This window comes from Molossus molossus, unplaced genomic scaffold, assembly GCF_014108415.1.
Source record: "Molossus molossus isolate mMolMol1 unplaced genomic scaffold, mMolMol1.p scaffold_m16_p_6, whole genome shotgun sequence".
Lineage (NCBI taxonomy): Eukaryota > Metazoa > Chordata > Mammalia > Chiroptera > Molossidae > Molossus > Molossus molossus.
Window position 1 is genome coordinate 88,470,979 of NW_023425399.1, and position 15,782 is coordinate 88,486,760.

A 15,782-nucleotide genomic window follows, 5' to 3' on the forward strand; every position below is an offset into this window, starting at 1 on the left:
TGGTGATATTGCATGCTGCAACTTTAGTGAATTAATATATTAGTTTTAACAGTTTTTGGTGGAGTCTCCAGGGTTTCTATATATAAGATTATGTCATCTACAAATGGAGACAGTTTTACTTTTTCCTTTCCAAAAGGGATACCTTTTGTTTATTAGTCTTGCCTAATTGTTCTGGCTAGTACTTTCAGTATTGTGTTGAAAGAAATGGCAGAGAAGGTGGCAGAGAAGGGACATCCTTGTCTTGTTCCTGATCTTAAAGGAAAAACATTCAGCCTTTTACCATTGAATATGATGTGAACAGTGGGCTTGTCATATGTAGCTCTAGTATATTGAGTTACATTTCTTCTATACCCAATTTCTTGTGTTTTTCATGAAAGAATGTTGAATTTTGCCAAATGTTTTTTCTGCATCTGTTGAGATGATTATATAATTTTTATCTTTCATTCTGTTAATATGGTGGATTCAGTCTGGAGTATTTAGTTGAAAATTTTTGCATCTATATTAATTATGAATATTGGCCTGTATTTTTCTTTTCTTATAGTATCCTTATCTGGCTTTGGTATAAGTTAATACTGGCTTCATAAAATGAATTTGGGAGTGTCTCTTCCTCTTCAATTTGTTGGAAGAATTGTAAAAGGACTGGCATTATTTCTTCTTTAAATATTCGGTAGAACTGACCAGTGAAACCATCTATCTATCCAGTCTTGGATTTTTCTTTCTTAGGAGGTTTTTAGTTACTGATTTAACCTCCTCAGTCATTATTGGTCTGTTCAGATTTTCTTTTTCTTCATGATTCAGTTTGGGTAGGTTGTATGTTACTTGGCTTTTATCATTTCTTCTAGGTTATCCAATTATTTGATGTATAATTGTTCATAGTAGTCTCTCGTGATCCTTTGTGTTTCTGTGAAATCATTTCTGATTTCATTTATTTGAGTCTTCTCTCTTTTTTTTTTTTTTTTTAGTCTTGCTAGAGGTTTGTCAATTTTTTAATAAAATACCCTCTCTTTGATTTTTTTCCCCCTAGTTTCTATGTATTTCATTTATTTCTGCTCTGATTATTGTTATTTTTTCTTTCTGCTAACTTAGAGCATAGTTTGTTCTTTTTCCAGTTTTTTAAAGTTTATAAAGTTAGATTGTTTTTTCAGATTTTTCTTTTTTCTTATTGTAGGCATTTATTGCTTTAAACTTAGGTCTTAGAACTGCTTTTGCTATATTCCATAAGTTTTACTATATTGTGTTTCTATTTTTATTTGTCTCAAGTTTTTTTTTTTTTTCTTTTTCTTTTGATTTATTCTTTGACTCATTGGTTGTTGAGGGGTATATTGTTTAATTTCTACTTATTTATTAATTTTTCAGTTTTTCTCTTGTTACTGATTTCTAGTTTCATACCATTGTGGTTGGAAAAAAAAAAAATACTTGGACTTCAGTCTTCTTAAATTTGTAAGAATTGTTTTGTGACCTAACATGAACTCTCTGGAAAATATTCTGTTTACACCTGAGAAAAATATGTATTTCATTGCTGTTGACTTGAATGCCTATATTTGTCCATTACGTCTATTTGGTTATTAAACTCTTAGTTTTCATCGGGTAATTAATTTACATATTTCGCTTTGTATACCACTGTGCATAGTTAGTTGCAGTTGTAGAATATTTTTTGACAATGATGGAAATGGTAATATCATCTTAATAGTATTTTTACCTCTTCTTGGTTTTATTTCATAAGTAAAGACTACTTTTTATGGATTTAATTTCTAAAAATGAACCAGAGAACATTTCTAAATCACTGAGAGAATGGGTAGTAAGGGTCACATATTTGATGCCAGTGAAAAATTGCCACTGTAACTCCTGGTTAGACTTCATGCCAAGTTCTTCAACTGCTTTCCCTCCTCGGTACGCTGAGGGTGGAGCTAAGTTAACATTGATGGATAGAATTTCTTCAAGTTCTTTTGGGGGAATTTTTCTGTGACCCAGATAAAATATTGATTAGTGAGATGTAGCCCCAGCTTTTTAAATTGTCAGTATGAGAAGTGCCCCCTATGGCTATGTTGGGCAGCGTCAGTTTTAATTAGTTTTACTAGAATTTCCATTTTAGACTCTGGTGACCAAAACACACTTGCTTAGCAATGGATATGGAGAAGCTTTAAGTTTCTAGAGAAGAGATTTAAAGTGTTCCTAAAACAGCTATAATATTGAGTTTTTAAATGATATTCTAACCAACTCAGTCTTCCCCCACTCCTCTATAAAGAAAATTCACATTCTTGTGAAACTGCTTTGTCTTTATACGCATTTAGGATAGCTTGAGTTTTAATTTGAAAATAATTGCAAGGTAATATAGCTAGAAGAGAATGGTCTTTCAAGGATTACCATTCATTTCTTAGGTTCACACGATAAGACATTCTCTAAATGTATTTTTGCAGGTTAAGAACTCAAGCTGTAAGATTTAAGAAAGAACTGGTTGCTGATAAAGAGCTTACTAAACCCCGAGAGCTCAGCCTGGATATGAATGGGAGTGACTCTGGACCAAGGTAAACTTGAGTGGTAGGTCAAGGCAAGGATATGTAGGATACAGATATTAAGGTTGGGTGTATAGTTATAGTCCCATATTGGTGAATACAGTTTTCTGATCATAGGAATAAATATATTCTCATTATAAAATTTTGAAATATATAGAAAAGCGTAAAGAATAAAAATGACTCATATTCTATTCAGAAACAATATTCTGAGACCTTTTTCCATTTTAATCGTTCTTTTATAATAATATATTCTATATTGAGTAATAGAGATTATGCTTATACAGAATTTTATTTTTTGCTTTTTTCACTATATCATATTTTCTGATGTCATTAAATTTTCATAAAAACATAGTTAAGTCACTCAACAAATATTTATTGTGTGACATCTATTATTCATTATTTATCTATAAGCCTATTGTTGGATAATACAGGGTTTTGTTATTATAAATTATGCTTTCAAGACCTTTTTTATAAATAAATTATTTACTTTATCTCTACCTGTTTCCTTGGTATAGATTCCTGTAAGTGGACTGCTAGCTCAAAGTATATATGAATCCTTTTAAGATTCTTGATTCACAATAACCAGTTGCTTTCCATAAAAGTTAAATCAAATTATACTCCAGAGCTATGTTTGATAATTTTTTTCATGAAATTTGAAGAATTTTTGGTCATGATATTTTCAAATATATAATGTATACATTTTCTATTCTCTTTCTCCTATCCTTTGAAACTACATTTACTTGTATAGTAGACCTTTATATATTTTACTACAGGTCCCTGGCTCTCTGCTAACTTTTTAAATGTTTTCTTTATTGTTTTATATTGAATAATTTATATTGATCTCTCCTCAAGTTTATCAACTCTCATGTTATATAAAGTGTTTTGTTTTTAATTTCAGACACTGGGTTTTCAAGTTTAGAATTTTTATTTGGATCCTTATTATAATTTCTATTTCTCTGCTGAAATTTCCTATTTTATTCATTACACACATATTTTTAAAAAATATTTGTTTGCTACTTCTAGCATCTGGGTCACCTGGGGGGGGGGGTTTGTCTCCATTAATCAACATTTCTCTTGAGTATTGGTCATGTTTTTTGTTTCTTTGCATGTTTAGTAATTTCAGATTGTTTGCAATGACTCTAGTATTCAGTTATATATTTTTTTAAACAATTTTAATTGTGCTAGCAGCCAGCTAACTTGTCTGAACTCTTATTTCAAACTACTTCCCTTTAATAAGTGACAATGAATTATTTAATGTTACTTGAGATGCTTGAACCTGTCCTGTTCATGTGTCGTTCAAGGGTTAACCAGAACTGGCAGGGCTGTTACATAAAATTTGAATCTTTTACTCTTTCTCTCTCTTGCCTGAAATTTTTCTTACTCATCATCCTTCTTTTCTGGGTTATATTCCTTTTTTATTGGGTCACATGTTATCTTCTTTTTGGTTTTTACTCATCTTCCAGAAACATGTCCTTCAATAACTTACTGAGAAGGAGTACAGAGGCAATAATTTTTTAAGACCTCATACTTCTGAAAAATGTCTTACTTCTGTCTTCACATTTAATGTATAGGTTAGCTGGATATAGAATTCTTGGTTGTTATTGCTTTTTTCTTCAGAAGAGATTAAAGGTTGGGTTTCGTTACCTTCTAGTTTTTGTTGCCATTAGAAGTTTGGTGTAGCCCTGGCCAATGTGCTTTAGTTGGTAGGAGCCATCATTCCATGTACCAAGGGTTTGCAGGTTTGCAGTTTGGATTCCCAGTCCAGGAGTGTGCAGGAAGGAGCTGATTGATGTCTGTGTCTCTGTCTCTGTCTCTGTCTCTGTCTCTGTCTCTCTCTCTCGAATCAATAAGAACATATCATGATGATTACGAAAAAAAAAAAAGAAGTTTGGTGTAGCTTGATTCCTTATGTTTTTTTGTTTTTTTTTTTTCTTTGATTTTTAGAGATAGAGGAAGGGGAGAAGGAGAGAGAGATAGAAACATTGATTGGCCGCCTCCTGCATGCACCCCTGCCAGGGATTGGACCAGGTTGTGGAACCTGGGCATGTGCCCTGACCAGGAATTGAACCAGCGACTTCTTGGTGCATGGGTGTTGACGATCAACCACTGAGCCCAACCGGCCGGGTCTTCTTATCTTTTTTATATGACCTGTTCTCTATGGACACTATTAGAATCTTGTCTTTTGCTGCATTGTTGTAAAAATCAATGCCAATATGCATTCGTTGGACCTTTTCTTATATTTATACTGAGTAATCATTGGATTTTTTAAATTTATGCTTTTTTACTGATTTTTAGAGAGAGAGGAACATTGATTTGAGAAACATTGTTGTATCCCGTATAAGCCCTGACTAGAGATCAAACCCGCAACCTAGGTATGTGCCCTGACTGGGAATCAAATCCACAACCTTCTGGTGTGAGGGACGATGCCCAACCTGGCCAGGGCATCAATGGATTATTTCCATTGGGAAACTTCATTTAGTTTGCAAATATTTCTGTCAGTTTCCTTCATTCCTTCATTTAAATTTAATTTAAGTTTTTTTCCATCACCAATTATCCTCTATACCCTCTTCCACCTTCACCAGCCTCCTCACCCCACAATCAGCACACTGTTGTCCACGTCCATGAGTTCTTCCATTTTTTTCCTTTGTTGCTCAATCCCCATGCTATTTTTATATTATTTCCTTTCAGAAGTCTATTAGTCAGATGTCGAATCTCTTGGAATCATCTCTCATTTTTTTATTTTTCTATCCTATCTTTCATATTTGTTCCTTTTATTTTAGTTTCTAAAAGATTTTCTGAACTTCATTTTTCAACGCTTCTGTTTGATTTTTTACTTCTGTAATTTCCCAAAACACATTATTCTCTAAATGTTCATTTTTCATATAAGAACCTGTACTTGTTTTATGTGTACAATATTTTTTCTTATCTCTGATGATATTAATAATGGATTTTGAAGTTTCTTTTCTCCTGGTACATTATCTCTACTTTCACAAATTCCAGTTTTGTTTTGTTTTTTCACAAATGTCTTATTATCCACTTATATTTACAAACAAAGAAGTTAAAAGTTTTTAAAAGCTTTCAGTACAGATGAGCAGGACTTGTCAACTGATCAGCTTCACTTTGGGATGATCAGGTAGGAGCCCTGCTAATCCACTGTCAATATCTGTAGGCCTTTTCTCTTGGAGCGGTCGGTTTCCTGAGGGCTGGACCTTCTGCCTGGCTGGGAAGAAGGGATGGTGCACTGTATACGCTTTGCTGCCAATGTGGGGAGCTGAGAGGAGGAAGAGGAACAGGAATAACTGTGTGCTCATTATGTAGGCTTTCACTTAGTGTCCCTTTTAACTGTGTGGTATTTCTGGCTTCAAGACAGGAGTCATTCTGGTGCAGCCTTTCCAGGGAGTAGACCTCCAATCTTCACAAGATGGGGAGAGATACTTAACTGGCTCTGGAGACAGAGGAGGGCATCTTGGATTTTTACTGTTACACGCAGACTTTCAACCAGCCATGCTTATAGTCCCACTTGAATTCTTACCTGGTTTCTCCAATCCCCGAGCTTCTGACATGTTTCAGCTTAACCCCTCTTATCTGTTCTCGTCAGCAAATATTCGGTTTGATTTTTCTTCTTGACTCACTGAGTTTGAACTTGTACTGCTTTTTAGGCTTCTAAAGTTTTGTAACATGTCTTGTTTATTGTCATTTCCTCTTCATTTTTTTTGCTACCACATAATTTTATGGGTTTTTTTTTTTTTCTATTTTTACTATAATTTTTAGAGATTTTAGAAGGGAATAGAGATGTATTTTCAATTAGCCATGTAAACTGGCTCTTCAGGGTTGATTTTTATAAACAATATTTGTCAGTTTAATAGGTGAAAAAATAGAATGCTATTGTAACTTGCAGTTATTCAATACTCATTTAGGATAAATCTTTTCTATATATTATTAACCCTTTGTTTTTCTATCTTGAATTTTCATTTTCTGACTATATCCACATTTTTTTTATGTAGGGACATTATATGTCTTGTTTAGTTGATATGTAAGAACTTTTTATGTTATTTGTTTATAACTTAAATAATTTTTTCTTATTAATTATATTCATATTTAGCTATACATTTATATACTTGCTAGGAAAAAATATATATAAAATACCTACTAGCCAAAAGAAGAAAATAACACATACCCATGATTGCATCATTAAAGATAATCTTAGTATATGACTTCTAGATCTTATTGCATTATAAATATGAGATGGGTTTTGATATTATACATTTCGTTTTATATTCCACTTTACTTTTCATCAGACTTTGCTAAATTGCAAAAGAAAAAACATTTTATTGTACAAAGTAAAACGTCCAAAGACACATCAAGAGATGATCTGTCATCCTTCATTGCCCATCTCCCTATTCTGGCTGTCTTGGTTGAACTAGTGTTAGCATCCGATGTGTATCCTTCTATACCTTTCTTTATGCTGCCATATGTATATAGCATCTATCAATATTTGAGACCAAACTGAACACATTACTTGATCATTTTCCCCCCACTTAACAGTGGTCATCTATCAGATTTTTAGATGTAGTACTACTATGGTAAGCGGAATAATTTCCCCAAAGATGTCTGTGCCCTAATCCCTGGAACCTCTCAGTATGTTACTTTACATGGTAAAGAGACTGTGCAGAAATGATCAAGGGAATAGACCCCGAAATGGGAGATTATCCTGGATTATCTGGGTGGTTCTAGTCTAATAACATGAGTCCTGAAAACTGGAGAACTTTACCTTGCCGGGTCAGAGAGATGAGATGGAAGGAGGAAGAAAGATTCCAAGTGTGAGAATGACTCAATTTGCCATCGCTGGCATTGAAGATGGAAGGAGATCACTAGCCGAGGAATGCAGGTAGCCTTAGAAGCTCAGAACAGTCGTCAGCTGGCAGCCAGCAAGGAAATGGGGCCCGCAGATGTCCAATAGCAAAGAACTGAACTCTGCCAATAACCTGAATGAGCAGGGAAACATCATCATCTAGAACCTTCAGAAAGGAACATAGCGCTGCCTACACCACAGTGTTAGCCCATTGAGACCTGTGTCAGACTTCTGATCTGCAGAACTATAGAATAATAAATTTGTGTTTAAGCCACTATCTTGTGATAATTTGTTACGGCAGCAATTTATATGAAACTAACTTGTTTCATATAAATGTGTAACAGTCCATGGTTTCTATATACACCGTTAATTTTTCCAGCACTTCCATTGTTGGACATGCAAGTTATTTCAAGTTCAGTACCACTACACAATGCTATAACAAACATGACTGTACTTATTCTTGTGTTCTGCTACTTTTGTTTTATTAGGATAAATTCTCCAAAATGAAATGGCCATTTTTACATAAATATATTTCTCTTTCTTTTTTTTTTTTACATTTATCTTCAGACAGAGTGGGAGGGAGAGAGAGAGAAACATCTATGTGAGAGGGACACATCAACTGGGTGCCACCCACATGACCATGGGGACCGGGGACAAACCGCAACCAAGGTAGGTGCCCTTGGCCGGAATCTAACCCGGGACTCTTTGGTCCACAAGCCGACACTCTAGCCACTGAGCCAAACCAGCCAGGGCTACATAAATATATTCAATATAATTTATAGTCATAAATTACAACAGTTCATACCAATTTACTTTTCCAAAAAGTTGTAGCAATTCATACTCCCACTTGCAGTTATGAAAGTTTTTGTTACTGCTATTCTGGTAAGTGTAGTGAATGCTTTGGAAGCTAGTGTGTCAGTCTAAGAGATGGACATGCTGTAAACGTTCAGGTATATCTGGGCATGCATGTCCTACATTCAAATAATTATGACAAAAATAAGGTAAACCTATGCACTACTTTCAAAAAGTCTTTCCTAATGTACCTTTGATAAAGGCCTTTGAAAATGTTAATCTACGTTTGAGAGTTTGAAGAAATTTGACAGTCTTTTGCCAGTACAACTCCCTAGATAAAATTTAATTTTAAGCTAATTTTTGTTTATTTGGAAATTTAAATTATCTTAGTATTAAAAATACTCTGTGTATTTAAAATATTAAACTTACTCAAGTGGGGCATTAAGAATCTGAAACTAAAATAAATGAGATAATGAGAAAGTAAAAAAACATATTTTTTATAATTAACAGCTCATTTTGAGTTAATTATATACAATTACCAAAATCTAATTGCAATTTATTTTCTATTATCTGTGGGAAGAATCACAGGCAAGGGAGCTTACATTGCTGCCTTCCTGCATAAAAGCTATAGAATGAGAATGAATAATATGTGAGGCCTTAATGACAGATAGGAGAAAATAGTAGGGCACAGCTGAGCCAAACCATTGGAAGATAATTATCACATGAGAGATGGTAATGACTTAAAAATTCTTGAGCAACTCTGATTGCTTATAGGTTCTCTGATTTGTTTTTACTTAGTTAGCTTGATGTTTGTTGGCTATGCAAAGATGACCCTTATAAAAAGAAAAGGAAAAAAAAAATTCCTGGCTTGCTAAGTACTACAAGAGATGTAGAGGAGCCCCTACCTTCAAGTATTCTAATAATAGAATAAGGCAAATATATGAATATTTATTATTTATATAGAATATAAGGGCTATAAAAGAAATACAGATAAACTAAGAAAAGGTTTGTGGGAGAGGTAATATTTGAGGTGAGTCCTAGAATTTTGATAGGTTAGGGGTGTGTGTGTGTGTGTGTGTGTGTTTCAGGTGGGAGAAGACATGGAAAGAGTCGAAGTAAAGGAAGGAAATCACACAGTATATGTGGGGCACAGTAGTAAGTATGCTTTAGTTTGACCGGAAGAGTAAGAGAAAATGAAACTAAAGATCAAATTAGTAAATTGGTTAGATTATAAAAGGGTTTAAATATCAGGCCAAAGGTTCTGGACCTTTGTGACTGAAAGAATAAAAAAGTCAGGAAAAAACTGATTTTGTGATGAAGGTAGTTAATTTGATTTTGTTTTGTTTTTTTATCCTCACCCGAGGACATTTTTCCATTTTTTGTTCAGGTAGAGTGGGAGGGAGAGAGAGGAACAGAGAGAGAGAGAAACATCGATGTGAAGGGACACATCGAGTGGCTGCCACCCGCACAACCAACCAGGGCCGGGGACAAACTGCAACCGAGGTACGTGCCCTTAGCGGGAACCGAACCTGGGTCTCTCAGGACCGCAGGCCGACGCTCTAGCCGCTGAGCCAAACCGGCCAGGGCAGTTAATTTGATTTTGATTATTGGAATAAGAATCAAGAATGCCAGGTTTAGTCTTTCCAAGAATTTTGCCCTGTGGCTTTAAAGATAATGCTATACGCTTCAATCTCCTTGCCTGTAAAGAGAGAGTTAAAATGGATTTTTACTACAAGTTTCTTCCATCTCTAACAGTTTGTGATTATTAAACAGGTTGGATTTCTAGCAAAGCTACCTAGTATATAAGTAGAATTTTGGATCCAAATGTTCTCAGAGATATTGAAGTTAGAAATTTAGATTTGGGACTCATCTGCATTGGTGTTTCACCTGTGAGAGTGTATATTAATTTCTGAGAAAAAGTTTAGATAAATATAAACAAAACGTAGAAAATGCCTACATGTGGGAATCTGGAAGGATAAGAATGACAATGTGAAAAGTTGACAAAGAAGCAGGCTGGTGCAATGTCATGGAAACAAAGAAAAAGCAGGCGGAAATGGCACCTTGGAAAGAAATTTGATTGATAGAGTATAATTTTAAGGATAGGTATGACCTGTATATTTTTATAATCTTGGAGAAGGGGCTAGTGAAGGAAGAGGTTGCAGAAATGAATAAGTGATGGAGTGCAGTCCTAGAAAAGGATCACTTGTCACGTCTCAGTTGTTTGTGCTGGCTTCTCTTTCTGTGCTCATGCGTGGACCCACCCCATCTTCCTTCTGTCTACACGTTCTCCCTGTGTGACTTTATCTAGGCCCTTGGTTTTAAATATCATCCATAATCTGATGACTCCCAAATTGTTCTCTGTAGAACTGACCTTTCCTCTAATCTTGGAACCCATGGATCTTGTCATATATACAAGACTCCCACTAGACTGTCTTATAGACATCTCACAGATAACCTTGTTTTTCTTTTCCACTGTCCAGTCCACTTTCACCCCATCCCAGCCTTCATCTCAATTAATACCAGCTACTCAAGTCAAAAAATGTCCTTGATTTTTCTCCTTCCTTCCCGCTCTTCCACCAAACAATCCCATAACCACTTTCTTTCGTTTCTATTCCACCTCCAGAATGTACACATGCCTCCCATTATAGTCCAGGCCTGGTCTTCTGCAAAGGTTTCCTACATAGTCTACTCTCATTATTTCTGTTCTTAATCCCCTGCAACTCATTTTCCACAAAACTGGAAAGATTATTCTAAAACAGCAATCTACTTTTTTTTGCCTAAAACTCTTCAAAGTCTCCTCAGTGCATGTAGAAAAAAAGCTGAACTCCTTGACTGTCATAGAGTGTTCTACATGAACTCTGGCTTCTGCTTGCCTCATCTCTTACCACTCTCCTTCTAAACACTTAGTGACCCCCTACTCCCATTCTTCTTAAAATTCTAATTTCCTACCTTGGCCTTTCCTTTCTTAGCTTTGCACTTTCTTCCTCGCATCCTATGTTCCAACTTCATTGGTCTTGGTTTTCATTTCCATTTCTAGTACATGGTGTATCATTCCTATAGCTGCTTTTAACACTCTTAATCCTGTCTTTCCCAGTGTGTACTTCTTTAGATGAGAGGTTAAATGTCATCTCCCGAGAGGATCCTTCTCTGATCCCCTAGGTAACACGTGTCTTTCTTATTGTTCCCTGTTTCAGTACTCTGAAGTCCCATATGCTACCACCCAATTAATTGAAAGTGGCATGTGTGCAAGGATCATAACTGTCTTGTTACATATAATATATTATAACACCTCCTATATGTTAAGACCATTGTATCTTCAGTATATAGTAGGTGTTCATAAAATACTTATGGAATCGATTTTTTAAAATCTTAATCTCAGTGAAGTATGAAAGGATATCATTGACTAAGAAAGGTTATAGTAACAGCAACATCTAGGAGGAAGATGGAGATACTTGGAATAGCCTCAAGAAAAGGTATATATTCAGTTATCAAAAGATGATCAATAAGAAGTATTATATTCATAATGTAGAAATTCCCTCAAATTGATAAGATACACTACCTCAAATAGGCAACTCTTGGAAAGAGTAAATCCAACTTTACATCTAATCTTGAAAGAGTTAACATTATAAACAACAAAAAGATAACATTTTTAAAATCAATAAATTGGCAAAAATGACAAGTTTAGTACTATCACGTGTTAACCAGAGTGTGGAGAAACGGGTGCTTTGATACACACACTGCCGGTAGGAATGCAAGTTGCTAGAGCTACTCTGGTGCTCAATCTTGGAATATCGTTTTACAATTATTTTTAATTCTCATTGGTAATTGGCACACCAACTCACCTTCCTATTATCTCCCCCTTCCTTCTAACTTCTCTTTATTTCTTTTCTCTGTGTAACTCATAGATAACCTTTTGGCCTAAAGAATTGCTCGAACATTTTTTCTCTTTCTCTTTCAGAATTCCTTAGCAACATAACTGACTAACGTGGGTGGGGGGAATCACTGTTGTCTACCTCAGGCATGCTAGAAATCATCAGGAAAATTATAATGTTAGGCTCAGAGACATCGTGTATAAATATAAATAAATTAAAATGGGAAGAACGTTTTCTGTAATTGAATATTACTTAGCTTTAATAATAGAGAATTTTCAGAAATGGGACAAGGATCTTCCGATCCTCTCCCAAACTCTTCAGTACTTTCTTCTAGGACCTCATTTCAATCTCTTTAAATCCTTTATGTTTTGATAATATAGGAGTCATCACTTAAACATAGTACCATATGACCCAGCAGCTCCATAATTCTTGATACCCAAAAAGTAGAAACAAGCCAAATATCCAGAAACTAGCAATGGATAAACAAAAGTAGTTTATTCATACAATGAAATATTTGGCAATAAAAAGGAACAACGTGCTAATACTTGCTACAACATGGACAGACCTTGAAAACATGCTAACTGAAAGATTATCACAAAAGACCCTTTCCATTTATATGAATGTCCAAAATAGACAAATCTGTAGATAAAGAACATAAATTTGTGATTGCCATTGCAGGAGATGGGAATGGGGAGCAACTGCAAATAAGCTTCATTTTTCTTTTTGGGGTGTTAGAACTATTCTAAAATTAGATTGTGGTTATGGTTGCACAATTCTAAACTTAACTAAAAAACACTTTAAATGGGCGAATTTTACAGTATATAAATTTATCTCACTATAACATTAAAAAATTGTTCTCTAGTTTTTATATTGTTCAATATTCAAAATAAATTAAGAACAAAAGAAATGATACAAACTTTGTTTGCTTTCAGACCACACTAGCCTTTCTTCCACCTCCAGATTTTTCTACACGCATCCTCTAGCTGGGTATTGCTTTTTTGAACTTCTCCAAGATGCCATTTCATTCTGTATTTATAACAGATACAGTGATGAGACAAGTAGGAGCAGATACTATTCAGATTTTATGAGACCTATGCCCTGGGAAATGATAATTTGCTTTTTTAAAATTATATGTCACCGCCCTGGCTGGTTTTGCTCAGCGGTTAGAGCATTGGCCTGCGATCTGGAGAGACCTGGGTTCGGTTCCCGCTAAGGGCATGTACCTCGATTGCAGTTTGTCCCTGGCCCTGTTTGGGTCATGCAGGTGGCAACCACTCGATGTGTCCCTTTCACATCGATGTGTCTCTCTCTCTCTCCCTTCCACTCTATCTGAACCAAAAATGGAAAAATGTCCTTGGGTGAGGATAAAAAAAAAAAATTAAAATTATATGTAACCGACAGTTTTTAAAAATTAATTGGTGATAAATATCTAATTTTTAAAATCAACTTTTCCTTGTTTTTTGTTTTTGTTTTTGCTTTTGTTTACATTTTAAGCAGTAAGGGAGGTGGATAGCACATCACCAGTCTGGTACCTTTTTGGTCCATGGCTTAACTTGCCTTACATATCTTTTAAGAACAGAGCTTTATTCTTAAATTCTATACTGGGCACCTCTGTACTCTACTCTTGCCACAAACACTTGTTTTTATTTATTTATTTTTTTATATCCTCACCCAAGGACATTTTTTCATTTTTTGTTCAGATAGAGTGGGAGGGAGAGAGAGGAAGAGAGAGAGAGAGAGAGAGAATATCATCGACGTGAAAAGGACACATTGAGTGGCTACCACCCACACAACCAACCAGGGCCGGTGACAAACTGCAACCGAGGTACGTGCCCTTAGCGGGAACCAAACCTGTGTCTCTCTGAACTGCAGGCCGACGCTCTAACCACTGAGCCAAACTGGCCAGGGCCAAACACTTGTTTTTAAATGATAGTTAAAACACTGAAACAGAAAACTGCATAGCAGATTGATAGCATTCAAATAGGAAAAGACAAACCTACTTTTCAAAAGCACATTTGTCATCTCAGTACATAATGAATTTGTGAGATAAATATTTTCTAAAATGTTAATTCATAGAATTTCAGGATATTAAATTCTTTCGTTGCATAGCATTTTTCCAGGGTCTGATGTGTATGTATACAGTACTAGGGGATAGAGAGCGTCACCATCTATAGAAATTAGAGAAATTTCCTGAAGAAATGTTGCCGCTACCATTGGTTAAATACAAATTGGACAATAAATTGTATAAACATGTATACTTTATCTGATGTACACAAATGGATTGAATAGTGGTGGTTTTCACCCTTCACTGTTATATACTTACACATATCTTTGTGAAAGTCATTTTCTTCAGCAATATTAGTGGGATTGGCGAGTTGGAAGTGTCGTTGCCACCTGAGTCAGCTTGCTTTGCTAGCCTCATTCCCACATTTATTTGGAATCAGAGCACTTTGATTTCTTTTTAGACAGTGACTGCCTGTCCTGTTCCAATCTGAAACATACGGATTCTTGTCACAATATGGAGCAGAGGTGGCATCTTGGATAGTGAGCATTGTCTCCTGGGAGAGGAAAGCAGTAGTCTTGGAGGTGTTGGCTAGTGAAAAAGTATCATTTAGTTTTTAGGTTTTTTTTTGTTTGTTTTTTTTTGCAAGTCCTAATAAATAGAGATTAGTCTGAAGCCTACGATTGGGGATTTAGTTGTAATATAAAATCTTTGGTAAAATTCAATGGACTGTTTTGGATATTATGACCTAATTGATAAAATATATCCAGATCTTAATTCTTTTCTTCTTTCTATAACTATATATGATATTTCTACAAAGGGAATCTATAAACATATGGCTGTGTTTCATTTATACATCTAAGTATTGTTTGTTAGTGGGAAGAGAGTAAGAGCTAAGACAAAGTGGATGGAAGCCAAAAGCATTTTACCAAAACATCACATTGGCATGTAAGACTTTATATGTAAAATAGTGGAGAGAGCAAGGTTAAAACTCGTGATTATTAATTTAATTTATTTATTCTTGTTTTCAGACATCCCAAGATTTCGCTCTAAAAGCATATAAAATGTTTAGATGCTATAAAAGGTTTTTATTTTATTAGCAATAGCTTCAACTGGCTTTTCTAACTGCCTGAATATACTTTAAAATTTTATTTTTGGATTCAGGACAATTGAATAATACACACAGGACAAACACATAAAAACCCAGAAATTTAAAAAACAAGTGCACTCATTTATTTGTAGACGTATGGATGGAGGAACTTCCTGGGTAGATAGGGTAACTGGAGGTTTGTTTGAAGATGAAATGAAAAGAAATAATGACTTATTTCTGAGCATATATTTTGATCATAAAGTGTCTGAGGATATGGTTGTGATCTTGATTAGCCCATGGTGGTTTGTTGTAGGTGGATGCCTGTCTCAGAAGAACTAGATATTACGTATGAAACAGCGCTAATTTTTGATAATCCCACAGAGAAATTTTATATTGAACTCAACTCATTTGTTTTTCATATTGCTCCTGTGGTGCAGAGGATTGATTTTGTGCTGCTTTTGCTGTTTGGCATTTTCTTCTTTGGTAAACAGTGTTTGCAAGCCATAATCCTTTAACCTTGAGTCTGAGCCCCAGGCGGTTTGATGAAAAAAGAATTCTTCTTTGTTGTATGATGTGCCATGGTGAAGGATTGTATTAGTCAGGGTCAGCCAGAGAAACACAACTAGTGGGAGCTCTAGATTATGAGACGTATCACAAGGAA

The 15,782-nt window shown here is 35.0% G+C and overlaps 1 protein-coding gene across 18 annotated transcripts in view; it reads left to right on the forward strand.

Moving 5' to 3' along the window:
- Positions 1–15,782, forward strand: part of KIAA1328 (KIAA1328 ortholog) — a 255,175-nt gene that overhangs the window by 175,671 nt on the left and 63,722 nt on the right. For all 18 annotated transcript variants that reach the window (XM_036244849.1, XM_036244848.1, XM_036244861.1 and 15 more), the window contains one exon: positions 2,418–2,525. In XM_036244849.1, the coding sequence (XP_036100742.1) occupies positions 2,418–2,525 (108 nt within the window). The remainder of the gene's footprint in view (positions 1–2,417; positions 2,526–15,782) is intronic.